Source organism: Vipera berus, assembly GCF_964194415.1.
Source record: "Vipera berus genome assembly, chromosome: 4".
NCBI lineage: Eukaryota > Metazoa > Chordata > Lepidosauria > Squamata > Viperidae > Vipera > Vipera berus.
In genome coordinates, this window is record NC_138206.1 from 25,049,197 (window position 1) to 25,066,600 (window position 17,404).

General features: G+C 36.7%; 1 protein-coding gene across 1 annotated transcript in view; it reads left to right on the forward strand.

Moving 5' to 3' along the window:
* B3GLCT (beta 3-glucosyltransferase) overlaps nucleotides 1–17,404 on the forward strand; it is a 63,112-nt gene that overhangs the window by 39,672 nt on the left and 6,036 nt on the right. The window contains exons 9-12 of the mRNA XM_081326510.1: nucleotides 2,035–2,166; nucleotides 6,861–6,930; nucleotides 9,323–9,436; nucleotides 10,494–10,593. Coding sequence (XP_081182636.1) covers nucleotides 2,035–2,166; nucleotides 6,861–6,930; nucleotides 9,323–9,436; nucleotides 10,494–10,593 — 416 coding nt within the window. The remainder of the gene's footprint in view (nucleotides 1–2,034; nucleotides 2,167–6,860; nucleotides 6,931–9,322; nucleotides 9,437–10,493; nucleotides 10,594–17,404) is intronic.

Sequence of the window (17,404 nt, forward strand, 5' to 3'; positions counted from 1 at the left end):
TGTTCAGTGTTCAGCAATGATAATTCTAGTCTCTACAACAGCATCTTAAGCAGTGGGAATTCCATCCTGAATGGAAAGAGGCGATCTTTGTAAATAAGGAATACAATATTTCTGAAAACAAATAGCCTACCAGCATTTAAATCTTTCTTTTTCTCATATATCCTGTTTTATATCTTTAACAATGTAGAGATTGTAGAAGTTTGTAAGAGCCACTGAAAATTCATTTTTTTTCCAGAATGCAAGCTGAATTTATTCATGAGATATACATTCAAACATTACTGTTTTTCCTTTTATTATTGCACTTTATGGTAATAATAGTATTACTAAAGTGAAAATAATTGTGATTCACTCTGACTCAATACAAAACATTGAAAAGTATTTGATGCCTCAAGTCATACTTTTCTTGGTTTCCTCATTTATGTTCAGTGCTCTATGGCCTTGGATAGGCTATAATGTATTTAATTACAATCCATATTTTTATTATATTCATATTTTTCCTGGCACATGCTGACTTTATTATGGATATCTTTACAATTATTCCTTTCAAAGGTTCTTTTTTTTAAAGGAGGATTTCTGAAAATAATCTGAAATGGCAGGCTCCTACTGTGTTAGAACCTAATCCAATTCTTTACCAATGTCAAGTTGCATTTGAATCATTAATTATTTTCTAAAATGCTGCATGTTTTATATTACATTAAGAAATAGTAAATCATTCCACTGTCAGTATAAACATGATTTTAAAATAAGTCTCTTACTTTTATTATTTGATTGTTTGCCAAATGTATTCAAATGTTAAAAGTAGCTACAGGGAAGCAAACACAACTATGCCCTTTTTAACCCTCCCTACCATCTGTTCTTGTCAGTCCTGATTGAACTTATTTTTAATTTGTGTTGTCGTCTTCTCCAGTGAAGAAACAATATTCACTGAGCTTACTGTTTTATGAGGTAACTTAGTAATATGTGTGGTAAAATTCTTCTTTCTTTCTTTCTTTCTTTCTTTCTTTCTTTCTTTCTTTCTTTCTTTCTTTCTTTCTTTCTTTCTTTCTTTCTTTCTTTCTTCCATCTTACATATGTGACTCTGGATGGCCTTCAAAACAAAAATAAGCATGCAAACATTACAATAAATAAAATCGCACTATACAGTCAACTGGAATGCACAGTCAGTTCATGTACAAGATAACCATTTTATATTGTATATATTTCTGGAAGGCCAGCAAAGTGGGGGGCCAGTCTGACCTTCGTGAGAATGATATTCCATAGGGCAAGAGAAGCACTATGAGCGCAGTCTTGTTGATTTGCTCTTTCTCTAACTTTGGCTGTCCTCAACCCTCCTAGTTTTCCCTTTCCACATCTCAGAGAAACAAACAGTTGTGACTTTTGTCAGGGAAAGAGGTCCAAAGAAAATGGGCATGCTCAAAAGCAGCATCTAAAGAAAAGGTCATATATTGTTTCTTATAATTCCAAACTTGAGTTTGAGAAGATTATACATCTTACATTCCCATCTGTATTTTTTCTTAGTCACTCCCATGCTGATGTCTCTTGTGAGGAACATAAAAAGTTGCCTTATTGTAGTTCAGACCATTGCTCTATCATATTGCAGTGTCTAAAACAGTGTTTTTTAAACTTGGCTACTTTTAAGTTGTGTGGACTTCAACTCCTAGAATTCCCTAGTCACCATGTTGCTAAGTTTGGAAAATAATGTTCTAGAGCCACTAGAATGGTTTGTCAACGATAGCATGGTATTTCCAAGCTTTATTGGAGATGCCAAGAGTTGTCTGCAGGATTATGTGCTGGAGCTTTTCATCTTTGTAATGGAAATGTATCTTTTTTCCTTTGGTTGATTTTTATTTTAATTGAGGAGAAAACAGTGCCTTTTTCTGCTTTGCATTTTTTTAGGTTTCTTAGAAAATCTCTAGGGAACATCCAAACGTTTCTTGGAAAATTGATAAAGTAATAACTTTCAGTGTAATTCTGTCTCTGATGATGCATATAGATGATGCATATCTACTTATGTATGTGATTACATTTTGAAAGATTGCTTTATACATCTGGGAGAAAGGAAATGGACCACAACTCACGCCGGTGCCTGAATTCTGTACAGAAGACTTCAACTCTCCTCATGATGCTCACTGTGCCACTACATTCACTAATTTCCTCCCACAATGTGTAAGTACTTCCTCATTGCTTCTCCTTATAAAGAATATAGAGAAAGTATGCTATTCTATTCCATATGTATCTTGTTAAAACAATTTGGTAAAATTGAAGGAAGAAGAAATGAAAAAGAAATGCATCTATTTATACTGAAATTTGTCACTGGTTAGGGACGCGGTGGCTCAGTGGGTAGGACGCTGAGCTTGTCGATCAGAAGGTCGGCAGTTTGGCGGGTCAAATCCCGAGTGCCGTGTAACAGAATGAGCGCCTATTACTTGTCCTAGCTTCTGCCAACCTAGCAGTTCGAAAGCACGTAAAAATGCAAGTAGAAAAATAGGGACCACTACGGTGGGAAGGTAACGCGTTCTGTGCGCCTCTGGCATCTAGCCATGCCGGCCACATGACCATGGAGACGTCCTCGGACAAGTGCTGGCTCTTCAGCTTTGAAACGGAGATGAGCACCAGCCCCTAGAGTTGGAAACGACTAGCACGCATGTGCGGAGGAACCTTTACCTTTACCTTAGGTACAAATAGAGGGCATGACCAAATTTTACTCTTCTGCTGTAAAAGTAAAGTAAAAGTAAAGGGACCTTAGTTTTATAAACAGTAAAAGGGACATTTCCATAAACTTTCCACACTTCAGGATGAATCTGTTTTTAGCATGCATTTTGCAACTTCTATCCATCCAGCAATTGTGACTTAACTAAATAGGTAATATTACCCCTTCCTTTTGCTCAAACCTCAAGATAGTATCTCACACCTCAGCATATCTCTCTCTCTATGTCTCTGTCTTTGTCTTTCTCTCTCCCTCTCTCTCCATTATTGGCTTCGGCACAAAGAAAATGCCTGATAACAAAGGTAACTTTTCAGAAAACATAATTAAAATGGGAGTGGGAAACACTACCAATCTATTTTTTATAGTCAGTTTCATCATCTTGATTTCCATTGTAATGTTGCAAGGAAACCTATCTTATTTTTGCAAAGTTGACATTTGCTTTTAAGGGGAGTCATTTTCCCAAATAGGCTAGAAAACTGCAGAATTTATTTTCTTAGATTCTCGGTACTTTTGTGCACACATACAAATAGGATTGGGGTTGTTTTCCCTCAAGACATTTGAAAGGTCTCCTTGATTCACTATATCTAAATGCCATTTCATTCAAAGAAGGAGAAAAGAGGCAGAGTAGAAAGGCAGGGGGGGGGGTCAGTTGCAAGATGTCATCCATCTTAGGGGTTTCAGGTTAGTTTTTTATTCCTGGTATTTGCCTGGTCTAGTCCTTACAATTCTCTTGCAAGTGTTTTCAGAAGTGCCCTTCTCTTCTACCCAAGGCTGAGAGAGTGACTGGCACAAGGTCACCCAGCTGGCCTTCAGCCAAACGTGAGATTAGAATTCACAGTTTCTGGATTTCTAGCCTGATACTTTAACAACTATATCAAACTGACTCGTCTCAGGTTTAACATGTCCCATTGTACTGAACCACATTTTTTTTCATTAATTAAGAAAAAATGGTTATTAACTGATTTTACCTATTAACATTTTTTTTAATGGGAAAACATAGGATTGGGAAACAACAGGTAGACAATCCATTTTCTTTCAGCCTTATCCATAATCCCTTTGTTGTGATTTGCAACATAGAGCTAATATTACTGGGATCTGCAATATGGCAATAGCAATGCTATCGTGTGGTAGAAAGAACTATAAAATTATTTGTGTAAAAGATTTAGAATGTTCAAAGCTGGTATTACAGTGTTCACCAGTGAGCTTAGATATTTTTCTTTCAATCTGTTTTTCAATTGCTTCTGACTCTTTGGTGATTCAGTGATCATTGCTGGACAGGACTGTGGGTCAGTAACCGCTTCTTTGTGTTCTTGTAACATATTTGTAACTTGTAACTTCTTTGTGTAACTTGTAACTTCTTTGTGTTCTTATAACATACTTGTGTTATATGTAACCCTTATCGTTGGTTGGCTTCTTGTCCAGTGCTTTTGATTTGTCCAAACAGAAGAATCTTTTCCAATGACTCTTGCTGTTACATTATGTATCCAAAAATATTTAACGGTTAGGCACATTACTAGTGCTTGCTTTTAGCAGTCTGGTTTTACTTCATCTAATTCTGAGTGATTTGTTCTTATTCCAGTCCAAATTATTCCACTTTTCTCCAGCACCACAATTCAAAGGAATCATTTTCTTTGTTAAGCCTTTCCAGTGGTCCACTTTTCACAGCCATCTGTAATAACTAATAGCAAAAATCTTGACAACATGTAACTTGGATGTCAGTGGCAAGTGTTTGTATTTTAGTTTGTTGTATAGGTTTGTCATAGTCTTTCACCAAATAGTTACCTCCTGTTTCATGACTAAAGTGACTAATCTTGTGAATTTTCAGCTTGGGAAGAAAAGGTCTTCCTTTTCTTGTACTTACAGAACTTCAATTTTTTTCTCCACTGATTTACAGAGAAATAAAGGCTGCCATTATCTATTGACATACTGTAATTTTAGCCAGAGGAGGAGGAGAACTGTGATTAAGGAATTTGATTAAAAAGCATCTGATGAAGTAAGGTGCATTCCAGAAAGCTTTTAAATAAAATGCATTTGTCAGAAAAAGTACCATCAGACCTCTGAATTTCTGACATAATTTTAGTTCTTGTTAATGTTGAGCAGCAGATAGGCTTTTTCACTTTCTTCATTTTCAACAAGGGATTCCTTAAGTCTACCTTGCTTCTACCATCAAAATATATCATGAACATATCTGAGGTAACTGTTGCCCCAAACAATTTTACAGTAATTTCAAATATTATTTCTTCTATTCCTGCATTTCTCATGATACATTCTGCATATAAATAAAAGAAAGTGACAATTGACAATGCTGATGCACTTCGTGCCAATGTTGAATCACTTAGTTGCTCCATATTCCATTCTGTTATTTTTGGTTATCATACAAATTCTTCAAAAAGCAGATGAGATGTTTTTAAAAGATAGCCACAACTTGTTGTGTGGCCTACATAGTCAAAAACAAAATGAGACATTTTTAGAACTCCTTTGCCTTTTCCGTCATTCATTAGATGCAGTAAAATGATATCAAAGGCTCCTGACCCTTCTAAATCCAGCTGGTACATCAGGCAGTTCTCTTTCCATGAGTTGTTGAAGTTGGATTGCAAAATTCTGTGCATTTTGTGTGTGTTTGTGTTTGTGTCAGAGATAACTGCAATTACTTGGTAATCTGAATTTTCTTAACTTATTTTGCAAATTTCTTAACTTTCGTTTAAGTTTTCATAACAAAGCCATACAGGTAGTCCTTGCTTATTGACCATTCATTCAGCAATCATTCAAAGTTATGACAGTGCTGAAAAAATAAATTTACAATCATTTACAACCTTTTCAGTATCTCTCAGACAGTGATCCCCTTTTACAGTCAGTAGCAATGTCTTGTGCTTGATCTGTGTTTTTTTCTCTACCCTCTTTGCAGGGCAGATTTATTGAAGAGAAAGGGATTGCAAGGAAATAAGCTGTTTGCTCTTCTACGCATTGAGAGCAATGCGATTGTGCTGGCAGCAAGAAAGGGTCAGGAAAAGGAGAGTCTGCCTACAGAAACTGCTTGCTTTTTTTTTAACCCATCTCCTCTCACATAGAGAAGAGATTAGAGAGAAATCAACTTCAAGAAACTACTGTAAACTGTATGCATAGCATGAGTTTGGTTCCAAGCCAAATGAAAGTGCATTCATTTTCTTAAGCTTAACTTTAATATTAAGCCCTTCCAATTTGGTTTTCTGATTTTATCTTAGCAATATTTTCTGCAACTACTGGTTTATACTTTTTAAGGTATTTTGCCATTCATGGGTTTGGGTTTTTCTCCTCAAGTTAGTTTCTCACTTTTCTACATTTATGGTTTTACCAAGTGTCTGATACTTCCCTCTTATGAATGATTGTTGCAATTTTGGCTGACACTTCTGGAAACAAGAATTTTTATCATCCTCCAGAGAAAGAGAGACAGCCAAATAACAAGACTTGGGTACAACCATTTCACTGAATATTTGTAAAAACTGGACTACCATTTCTAGAAGCTACCAGGAATCCTTATAAAAAAACATTTGCTGATAAGATCCAAAGAATCCTGAAATTAACCATATGGCCATAAAAATATAGCTCCTATTGCAAATACATTTGTGTATGTTTCTATTTGTATATGTTTATAAATATTTGACTGATGACAGGAAAAAGGTAAAAAAAAAGTCTTAGCAGAATCCTAAGAGAAACAGGCACATTCCACTGAACTATTGCAGAGGAAGTCTTTGGGTTCTCGCTATGAAACAATGGTGAACATAGCGAGTTTAGGAAATGTGATCTAGCCAAAATCATTGAGATATGATCTACTTAATGTCAAGTTTCCGACTTGACTCTCATATTAAAATCAATGGGATTCAACCATCTTTGGCTAGGTCCGTATTCATTCACTGCTGTAATTACTATTTCTTTTTCTTATTTATCACTAGTCAATCTGAATTTCTATTATAGTTTAAGTGGCAAATACTGCTAGGCAACATTTGATTATTTAAATTGTTTACATTTTCAGATATAGAAATGTATTTTTTAATATTTTGTGGAGAATGGAATTGTCTTCTGTAGCTCTTGTCTTAAAAATGAATGCATAATTATCAATCTAAATTGAAAAATGCATAAATTGAAAAAATATATGTGGATGGCATTTTATTTTTAGGGTGATCCTGTGAAGAAAACGGATATCTTTATTGCTGTAAAAACATGCAGGAAATTCCATGGAGACAGAAGTAAGTTCTGGATTTAAGAGTATATATTTTTTCCTGAAGCTGTTTTTATTAATTTATATAACATTTTGAGAAGTATAGCTAGCCTTTTTGTTTAGTATATTCCCTCTTTGAACTTTTCAGATATAGGAGAAAATTTATTTTATTTATTTATTTTATTACATTTATATACCGCCCTTTTCCGAAGGACTCAGGGTGGTTTACAGGGTAAAATCACTTGTGTGAAAATTAGTTAGAAAAGAAGAAATTGAAATTTGCATTGAAAATATAAATCCAGAGTTTTCAAAATGAAACATATCTGGTACCTTTAGCTTCTCAAGAAAAGATGGGATATAAATCTAACAAATCAATGAAACATTTATTTATTAAATATGTACATATGACATTTTATTTATTTATTTATTAAATTTATTTGCTGCCCATCTCGCTATCACACAACTCTGTGGAGCTTACAGTCTATTGGAGAGTTTTATTTTTTGGGATGCATAATACTGAGAATCTACGTATTCCTAAAAACCAAAGTCATGAATTGACACCCATTTCACTCAAATAATTTTTGTAATTATGTGATTCTTATTGACATTTCTGATGAAAGCCAATAACAGTCTATCTCTAATAATGGGTGATAGGAGAAATTATTAACCACAGATGCTGTATTTTTAGTTGAAATATATTTTAAGGTATATATGGAAATGAATAAAACCTTTACGTACAATCCCAAAGGTGCTTTTCAAAAGACAACTGGACTTTCTTGTTTTTTTTCCCCTTTAAAATGTTTTGTTTCTCATCCAAGAAGCTTCTGTACTTCAGACCTGAAAAAGGTTCTTGGATGAAACATTTTCAAGGAAAAAAAACAGTGAAGTCCAGTTGCCTTTTGAAAAGCACCTCTGGGACAACCACAACCTGGATGATTGAGAATTTCCATAGACACCTTTGCATACAATATTGTGTTTTATAAACGTATTATCTAAATGTTAAATATTTAATTTTAACCAGAGTTTTGTTGGAAGTGAAGATTTTGGCCTACATGAAGCATCTGTGGTTGCTTCTTTCTCTTCTAATTACAGCTCTTTGGAGCATGAAGAATTTTCCTTTCATCTTATCTGTCCTCTATTTTTTGCATCCCTGCTATGTCAAATAGTGACTAGTTTGGTAGCCTGTACTGTAAATTAATCTAGTGTCCTTGTTTGAAGGAAATTGCCTTCAGCATTTTTCTCTGCCTTCAAATCACAACAAAGATGTATTGATCCTATTGTCTCTATAAACTGTTCTATCAGTGTGATATACAACAGATGATAAATGAGCTTCATACATTACTTTTATCCTCTGATAGTCTTTTAGGTTGATGAGGGAATTTATTTTCTCAGTACCCAATTATTTCACTCATCACTTGTTTTAATTATAGCAAAGTCAATTTTTTCAGACTATACTTTCTGAGAATATTTCTTAAGGCTCTCTTTAATTTTCTGTGGTCCACTCATGCTACTGCTACAAAGCTACAAAGCTATGCTAAATCAAGAGAATTAAGGAGGACACAAAATGGTGACCAGAATATTACTAATTGCTGTAGCCACTTAAGAAGAGCAAAAAAGTTATGCTGTTGCAAATATCTAATGCTCATTTCTGCTATTTGCGGTTTTAAAAAAAGTTCTATTAAAATGAATCCGCATACCATTTCATATATTACTGCTTTTTTTTTAAACTTATCTCTTTCTGAAGAAATCCAACCACAGTTTTATGCTCTTTGCATACCTCACAACCTTTCACCTTTCCTTCATGTATTCTTACCCGTTTTACTTCTATCACATGCATCACAGTCCTCAGCTGCATAATCATGCAAACTGTTCCGTAATTCAGTTCTATTCATTGTGTCATATGCTTTCTCCAGATCAACACACAATAAACCTTTTTAAATAATTTTTGAAAAGCAAAAATATGGCATATTCATTCCCTGCCCTGACTTAAAGCATGTTGATTTTCCCAGTTCATGAACAACCACATCCATATTTTAATACTTCTACAGCCACCACCATTTTCATAGTATTTATGCCTTCCTTTTCATCCTTTTTTTACTTTGATGCTAACATTTAAAACATTAATTTCATATGAGATTAATTTCTAATCTCAGGATTACTTTGCAAGTCAATATATTGTGACTGCTGTATCCCACCAACTAGGACAGCGGTTTCAAATTCATGTCATTATGGTGCTGCATAACAGCTGCTTCATTAGCCCAAGTACTGCAAACACATAAGCTGTCAATGACTATGATACCATCTAAAAGGATACAGTACTAAATTAAACTTGAAGACATGATGATGTATTCTAGATGAGTATTATTTCCAAATGGTCATTTTGCTTCTTCTGCTTGTATCTTCATTTTTTTTTAATTCAGTACCTATTGTGAAGCAAACCTGGGAAGGAGAAACCAATTTCATTGAATATTACAGTGATTATGCAGAAATTTCAATACCTACTGTTGACATAGGAGTACCAAATACTGAAAGAGGTGGGTTTTAATATATTTCTTTCATGTATAGTAACAACTATTCCATATGAATGTCTGGACAAGCGCTGGCTCTTCGGCTTTGAAACGGAGATGAGCACCGGCCCCTAGAGTTGGAAACGACTAGCACGCATGTGCGTGGGAACCTTTACCTTTATCTTTTTAACAAGGAAATGCTTTTGCTAATTTGGCTCCAAGCTTGAAAAGTGATACTTAAGATGCAAAAGGTGACATCAGTTCCTCTACTTTTTATCATTTGGGATCGGGCTGAGCAGGAATGGTTAAATATTGGAGCAGAGCCTCCATAGACTAGATGTTTGTCTACATTACAGTAAGGAAAGGCAATCATATTGAAGTTTCCACGTTAGTTTTCATTTATTTTTCTGTCTGTGAGGGCCAGCATAGGCATGGCAATGAGGTTAAAATGCTCAGCCCATTTTTGAGAATTTGGACTTGCAGCAAACAAAAGCACTGTCCCAAGTCAGCATTTTTATGGATGAATTATAGCAGAATGATCTGTGCTGCAGAGTAGATGGCCAACCCTCTTTTTATTTATTTATTTATTTATTTATTTTAATTCCATTTATATCCCGCCCTTCTCCGAAGACTCAGGGCGGCTTACAAACTTAGCAGTAGCCTTCATTCTATGTATATGCCTGCTTATTAGGGCTTTCACATACACACCCAAGTGGCATTATTACAAAGTCAGCTTAATTGCCCCCAACAATCTGGGTCCTCATTTTACCTACCTCGGAAGGATGGAAGGCTGAGTCAACCTTGAGCCTGGTGGGATGCGAACCTGCACTAATTGCAGGCAGCTGGTGTTACTTAAGGAGGCATTAGCCCACTGCTCCACCAAGGCTCTTTAAATTGCTGTATTACATTAAGGGCAGCCAGCCAAGCAAAATCTATCTCCAGAATCTTAGTCCTGTTTTATATGTTCTAATTAATTGTTACTAAGCTGATTGACCCATACCGTAACAGGACATACCTGAATATATATCCGAACATTTACTTAATACCTACTTCTCAGGGTTTTTTTCCTTTTGCTACTTTCTAGGTCATTGTGGAAAGACTTTTGCCATTTTGGAAAGATTTTTAAATCATAGTCCTGCTAAAATGCCTTGGTTAGTCATTGTGGATGATGATACCTTGATAAGGTAAAAACTTCAGAATCAAATTAAGTTGAATTATACTACTATCTGTTGTGGTTGTTGTGCCGATGTAACTTGCCGGATTGCAAATTCCAGATGAAACGTTAAGATTCAGGATGCAATGAAATTTTGGAATATCAGACCACAAATCCAAACAAAACAAACTAAAAACATCTCTCAAATGTTAAATTTATTACTGGATATTTGAGCACATTGTGGCATGAAATCATTGTGGCGCAGTATCTAGAAAGATGGCAATTTTGAAATATTGCTCTAGCATTTGAATTTATGAGGCTATATGGTGGAAAATGTACAAATAATGAGATGACATTGGTTGCCCAAACCAAGAAGCTTTTCTTTAGCTCACTCAAGTAATTTCTCTCTTGGTCATGCACTAAGCACTCAGCATGTTTGAGCCCATCACTGGAATTAGCAGATTGGCTATTTACTCCTGGATGCAGCTTAATCTCCTTGCCACATTATCCTCTGTTACCATGGGGGGAAGATTGATATAGTTGATTATGTTCATTTTCATCTTTGGGTCACACAGGCTGACAAGCAGGAATGCTTACTTGTCACCTAAGGGCTTCAGAAAGTTTTTAAGAAGAGATTGGACAGTGATTTATCTGAAATGGTGTAGGATTTCCTGCCTAAATAGGGGGTTGGAACAGAAGATCTCCAAGGTCCCTTCCAACTCTGTTATTCTGTTATCCTGTGGTATATTACCAGGTTCTGACACTCTCAAAGTCCAGTTTCCAGAACTCTTTTTGGGGGGATGGATTGAACCTGTTACGCATATCACTTTGCTTAAGAAATTTATTGCAAAAACAATGGTACAAGAATGCTATTCTTCATTAGCCCAACAGGAATATATATATATATATATATATATATATATATATATATATATATATATATATATATATATATATATATATATATATATATATATATATATATATATATATATATATATATATATATATATATATATATATATATATATATATAATTTTATTTGTATACCGCCCTTCTCCCGAAGGACTCAGGGCGGTGAACAGGGCAAACATATAAAAATACAAAATACAAAAATTAAAAAGGAATTAAACAAGATGCCCAAGTTAACAATAGATTAAAATACATTTAAAACAACAATAAAATCCAAACCCATCCCCCATCAGGCCAGGCCGGCTTGTTCGAACAATTAAGTCTTCAGATCGCACCATCCGGAGCTTAACCGGCAAACGGTTCCACAATTCTGGCGCGCCCACAGAGAAGGACCTCCCCCTGGGGGCCACCAGGCGACATTCTCTGACCGGTGGCACCCTGAGGAGGCCCTCTCTGTGGGAACGCACAGGGCGGAGGGAAGTTGACACCGGCAGCAGGTGATCCCTAAGGTACTCTGGACCCATGCCATGTAGGGCCTTGAAAACCATTACCAGAACCTTGAATCTTACCCGGAAGACAACTGGTAGCCAATGCAGCTCACGGAGCAGAGGTGTAACATGGGAGTATCGGGAGACTCCCAACACAACTCTCGCTGCTGCATTCTGTACCAGTTGGAGCCTCTGAGTGGTGCTCAAGGGCAGCCCCATGTAGAGAGCGTTGCAGTAGTCTAAACGAGAGGTCACGAGCGCATGAGTGACCGTACGTAGGGCATCCCGGTCTAGATAGGGCCGCAGCTGGCGCACCAGGCGAACCTGGGCGAAGGCCCCCCTAGTCACAGCTACTATGTGATCTTCTAAAGAGAGCTGTGAGTCTAGGAGGACTCCCAAGTTGCGAGCCCTATCTACGGGGGGTAATAACTCACCCCCCATAGAAAGAGATGGAATATTCTGAATATCCCGAGATGCCGATACGCACAGCCACTCAGTCTTGTCGGGGTTGAGTCGAAGCCTGTTCCTCCCCATCCAGACCCGAACCGCCTCCAGGCAACGGGACATCACGTCGAGGGCATCACTGGGGTGGTTTGGGGTCAAAATAAAAAGCAGTATGCTGATGATACCCAACTCCAAAACCACGAATGATCTCACCCAGCGGTTTCATGTAGATGTTGAACAGGAGAGGCGAGAGGACCGACCCCTGAGGAACTCCACAAGCGAGAGGCCTCGAGGTCGACCTCTGCCCTCCTGCCAACACCGACTGCGAACGTCCCAGGAGATAGGAGGAGAACCACTGAAGAACCGTGCCTCCCAATCCCCTAATATATTAATATTATATTTTATTTTTCACTAGAAAGAATACAATTTGCAGGACAACTAAATCTTTATGAAGGAATGAACCATGACAAATTTTACTAAAAATGATGGAGGTTTCAAGCTATGTTCCTTCAAAGTCTGACTTTGTGCACAGAATGCAATGAAGTCTTTTGTGCTAGGAGACCATATGATGGGGAGAAAGCATGCCAGATTTCAAACAGATGGGTTAAGGGAGATTATGCAGAGGAAAAAGTGTTCATAAGGAATTATGTGTGTATTTCTGGATACAGTAGAGGTGATTTATAGTTTTGGCTGGTTTTTATCTTAAAATAACTAAGTTTTTAGAGAGGTCAAGTAGCTCCCAAAGCATTTTCACACAACCATGTAGACAAAAAGACCGAATAATATTGATAGAGGTCTCTTTCAATCCCAAATTTTTTTCAGCTCCCACAGTTCTGTGATTGCAGCAACCAAAGGTGGCCATTCTGATTTAATCAAACACTTACAGTATTTTCCCTCCATCACCTACACTATCATTATGTCTTATCTAAGTAATAGAAACATCTTTTCCTTTTGGCATACCTGCTCATCAGCTTTTCTAAGATACCAGCAGTCTGGTGAAACTAATCGAGACTGTTCATGTAAGCCCAGAACAGATGTCTATTCAGATTTATTTACTATTGTCTGGTGAAACAATCTCTGTTCCAAAATATTCTACTCCAGCTTGTCATCTGAGCTTTGACCAATCTAATATACAGTACAACCATAGTAACTATGTAAGTACGTTTGGAGGTTGGGTTCAAAGTTTTGCAAGCAGATTTTTACAAAAGCAGATTTTAAAAACAATTTTATCCTTTATGCCCACAAACGTTTCCAGATATTTGAATATATTCCTGAACAGCATGGAATTTGGTATTAGAGCCTGTTGGGCAGAATCAATGACTTTTATATTTTTGGTTCAAATTGCTTTTTCCATGTATGAATGCTGCTTATTTTGATTCTGGCAAACTGCCTTGAAAAATGTTGGCAAGTACCAGGTTTGTGGCTTCCTTAGATGTCCTGATTGTGAGTTCTTTGGTGCTCTCTGACTTTGGTTGTTTTTTTGCAGACATTTCATTACCAAATTAGGTAATATAATCAGTGCAAGCTCAGAACAGGTTCAGTTCAGAGAAACAAGTATTCCCTTCCAGTGATAATATCCTGATTATAGTATTATAAATTTAAATCATGCAACAAGAGGAATTTAAAGCATGGCACATATGCTTTAAAATTACATTTTCTAATTAATACAACAGGAAAAAAATAATCTCTCTTTCCTGTGTTCTCACATGCTGAAGTAACCAAACATTATAATGAATGGAAGGAAATCTGACATGTTCAAAACCCTGTTATATTTGTTAAATTGAAGATTCAACACTGTATCTAATAATTGTATCGTATACAAAATAAGCATGACTTAAAAAGGAGAAATTTACCAGAAGGTATGCCTAATTTTCCATGAAATTCTACAGTGGCTATAGATGTAAAATGCAATTCATTTTCAGTACTGAGAATTATTTTTACATAGTCTACACAATATAATATTTATTTATTTAATATATATGCTGGATGTCTCACTATCTAAAGCAAATATGGAAATGTCAAAAACATTGTACCACATTTTAAAAATTAATGTTCACAACATTTCAAGAGAAAAATCTTCACATAATTTGATTATATACTTTTTGAATAACTACATTTGGAGAAGTACTAAGGAGTAATTCTTGCATTAGGAACATAGAAAAGAGTGTACATACAGTATTTATGGCAACAAAACAGGCCATATAATGTGAAAAGTTCTCACTTTCATATTTCAGATTTTTTTTTGAACTAGTGACGAGAGTGGCCTGCTTCTGAAAAATCTTTTCCAGCATCCAGGTCTTGCAGCAATAGTCTAATATTTACTGATGTGTAAGTGAATTAAGTGATGCCAAACAGACAGAACATTAGAATAAATCCATTTGGGCATGCTTTTTTTGGTATTTGGAATATATAGCTTTCGCTGATATATGTTAGCTTATATTTCATGTACCATATTGGCAACAGAATCACTGGAAAGTTAATCACACAGCCAGCACTTCTGCATAAGTAATTAAAATGTCACCGTTTGATGCCAAATATCCTTATGTACATCACACTGGAATATAAATGTAATTATATCATATAAATTCACCCAGACCTTCTTTTCTGCATAATTTAAAAGCTAGTCTATATTACTAGAACAGAGTGATTAAATTAAAAATAAAACTACCCACTTGGTATTTATCTTGCTGCATATATTTTACCTATTGAAAAATGCAATATAGTATATATTCCCAAAATTAATATCCCACCAACTTCCAAAGACTTCTAAAAATTATCATAAATAATAATTCAAAGCAATAATTAAATATTTCAAAATTGACATGAAATGCTAGAATTAAAGAGCAATGTTAAAAATTACTTTATGCAACAAGATAATTCAGCCCCCAAACTGTATAAGGAACAGCAGTGCATTTGCCATTCTCCAAGGCACAAGCAATATGATTTTTTGGCAAATTTTAGCCAAAATTTAAAGAGGTCTGCTTCTGTGTCTGTGGAGATTCTCAGTCATCCGGTCATAGTTGTCTCAAAGGTGCTTTTTCAAAAGGCAACTGGACAGTTTTTTTCCTCGGGGAAGAAGAAGAAAACGTTTAGCTTCTCATCCAAGAAGCTTCATCAATTATCATGCTGGTGGGGATGGAAGGATTGTATTTCTTTGTGGTCATCTGGTCATTAGCACTTTCCCTGAAAGCCCATGAGGCCACTTGGGGGTTATTTTTGCCTTCAGGGTCACCTGAATCAGTGCAATTAGTTGTGGAATTTTCTTGGAACTGCTGCAAAAGCTGCGATGTAGACTGGAGATGGGGTGCTCAATGTTAATATAAATGGCCTCTTTTACTCCTCTTTCCAGTGCTTTTTTTGTAAAAGAAAAAGGTGCCGGAACTCACACGTCATACAACCTGCCTTGCCTACCCTACAAGGTTCCATCCAAAAAAGGTGCCGGAACTCCGTTCTGAGCGTTCTATGAGAAAAAAAGCCCTGCCTCTTTCAAACCAATGATCCTCTTTGTCCAAAATGTGAACTTTGCTGTCTTCAGAAAAGTGACCTTGTGTTGTGATTCAGAGTCAGCCTGTGGGTTCGGCAGTTGGGTCGGACAACTCAGAGGAGGAGGAGGGGGGTGTTGAAGAGCTTGCTGAGGGGATTGGACAGCTTGATGAGAGCCCCCATCAAGGCCCCTCTCATCTGGTCACGATGCAGACCCAGCTGTGTGAGCCTGACAGCGTGGATGAAGATGACCCACAGCTGGCCCTGTTCAAGGACGCCCGACGCAGGAGGCAGTCAGTCAGGAGTAAACAGAGGAAGGCAATGGGGCACCTCGGAAGGAGGCACAGAGAGGCCACGCCCTGAACTGTATTTAAGGGGAATGTGTGGGAGGGCTGGTTTGCTGAAGGCAACCGCTTGGATTGTTCCTGCTTCTTAGCTCGTGTTTTATGGTTGGTGTCTTGTCTTGCTCTGTTTTATGTGAATAAATTTGGCAGGCTTTATTCCAGCCTCTTGCCATTTGTAAAGGGGTTGTCCCTGCTTTTGCTGCAGGGCCGGTAGCAGGCTGGTACAGAACACCTTTGTCTTTCAAATGCAGATGGACTGCTGAATCTTGTCCTGCTGGCTTTGATCTATGTTGTGCCATGTGCTTGTGAAGTGGTTCAGCTCTGCTTTTGTGCTTCTCCCCCCCCCCATCCAAGCACAGGCACTTGTAGCATCCCTATCCAAATGGGCGAAGAAACAGGATAGGCAGATTCCCTTCAGAGGAGATAGTCCCATAAAAAATATACAACTTCATTTTATTTATTTATTAATCAAATGTATATACATACCATTTTACCAAAGGCGATTCAGGGCAGTGCACAACAATAAATAAAACAACCAATATAAAACATAAAAATATTTTTTAAAAATCACATGAATAAATAAAAACAAAGACCGAAGCAGGATAAAAATGACCTTCATTATAAGTTAATATCAGCACCTTGAAACTTGACTTGAACTTGGAAACAAAATTAGTGAAATATTCCTAAAGTGTCAATTTGGTTCGTGGCATTTTGGAGCAGCTATAGTTTCCAGGTTGTTTTCATAGACAGCCCTAGGTGGCATATTCATCATCATAGTTCTGCCTTCAGATAATAAAAGCAGGAGTAACTGTCATTAAGTCTTCTGCTCTGAGAAGTGCTGCATCTGGCAGACCAGCCAGAACTGGCCAACAGTTGCTCCAGAAGAATTGTAAGTTCAGAAGGAATCTGGAAGCCATGGATCTGCCTCTCAGGAGGAGAATGACCACATCCAGAAGTGAATAAGAGCTGCCAGTAAAACCAAAGATTACTAAGAAATACCATATGGGAGCTCCCTAATTTTCTGAGTATAATAGCTCATGGATATGGGTGGTCAGTGCTGAAAAAACTTTTTCTGTAATTAGAAAACCAAGATTTTGGATATAGTCCTTTGTGAAAAGGGCAAATGTTGAAATATGTATCATGAATTTACAGTGGAAATATTGCAAATCA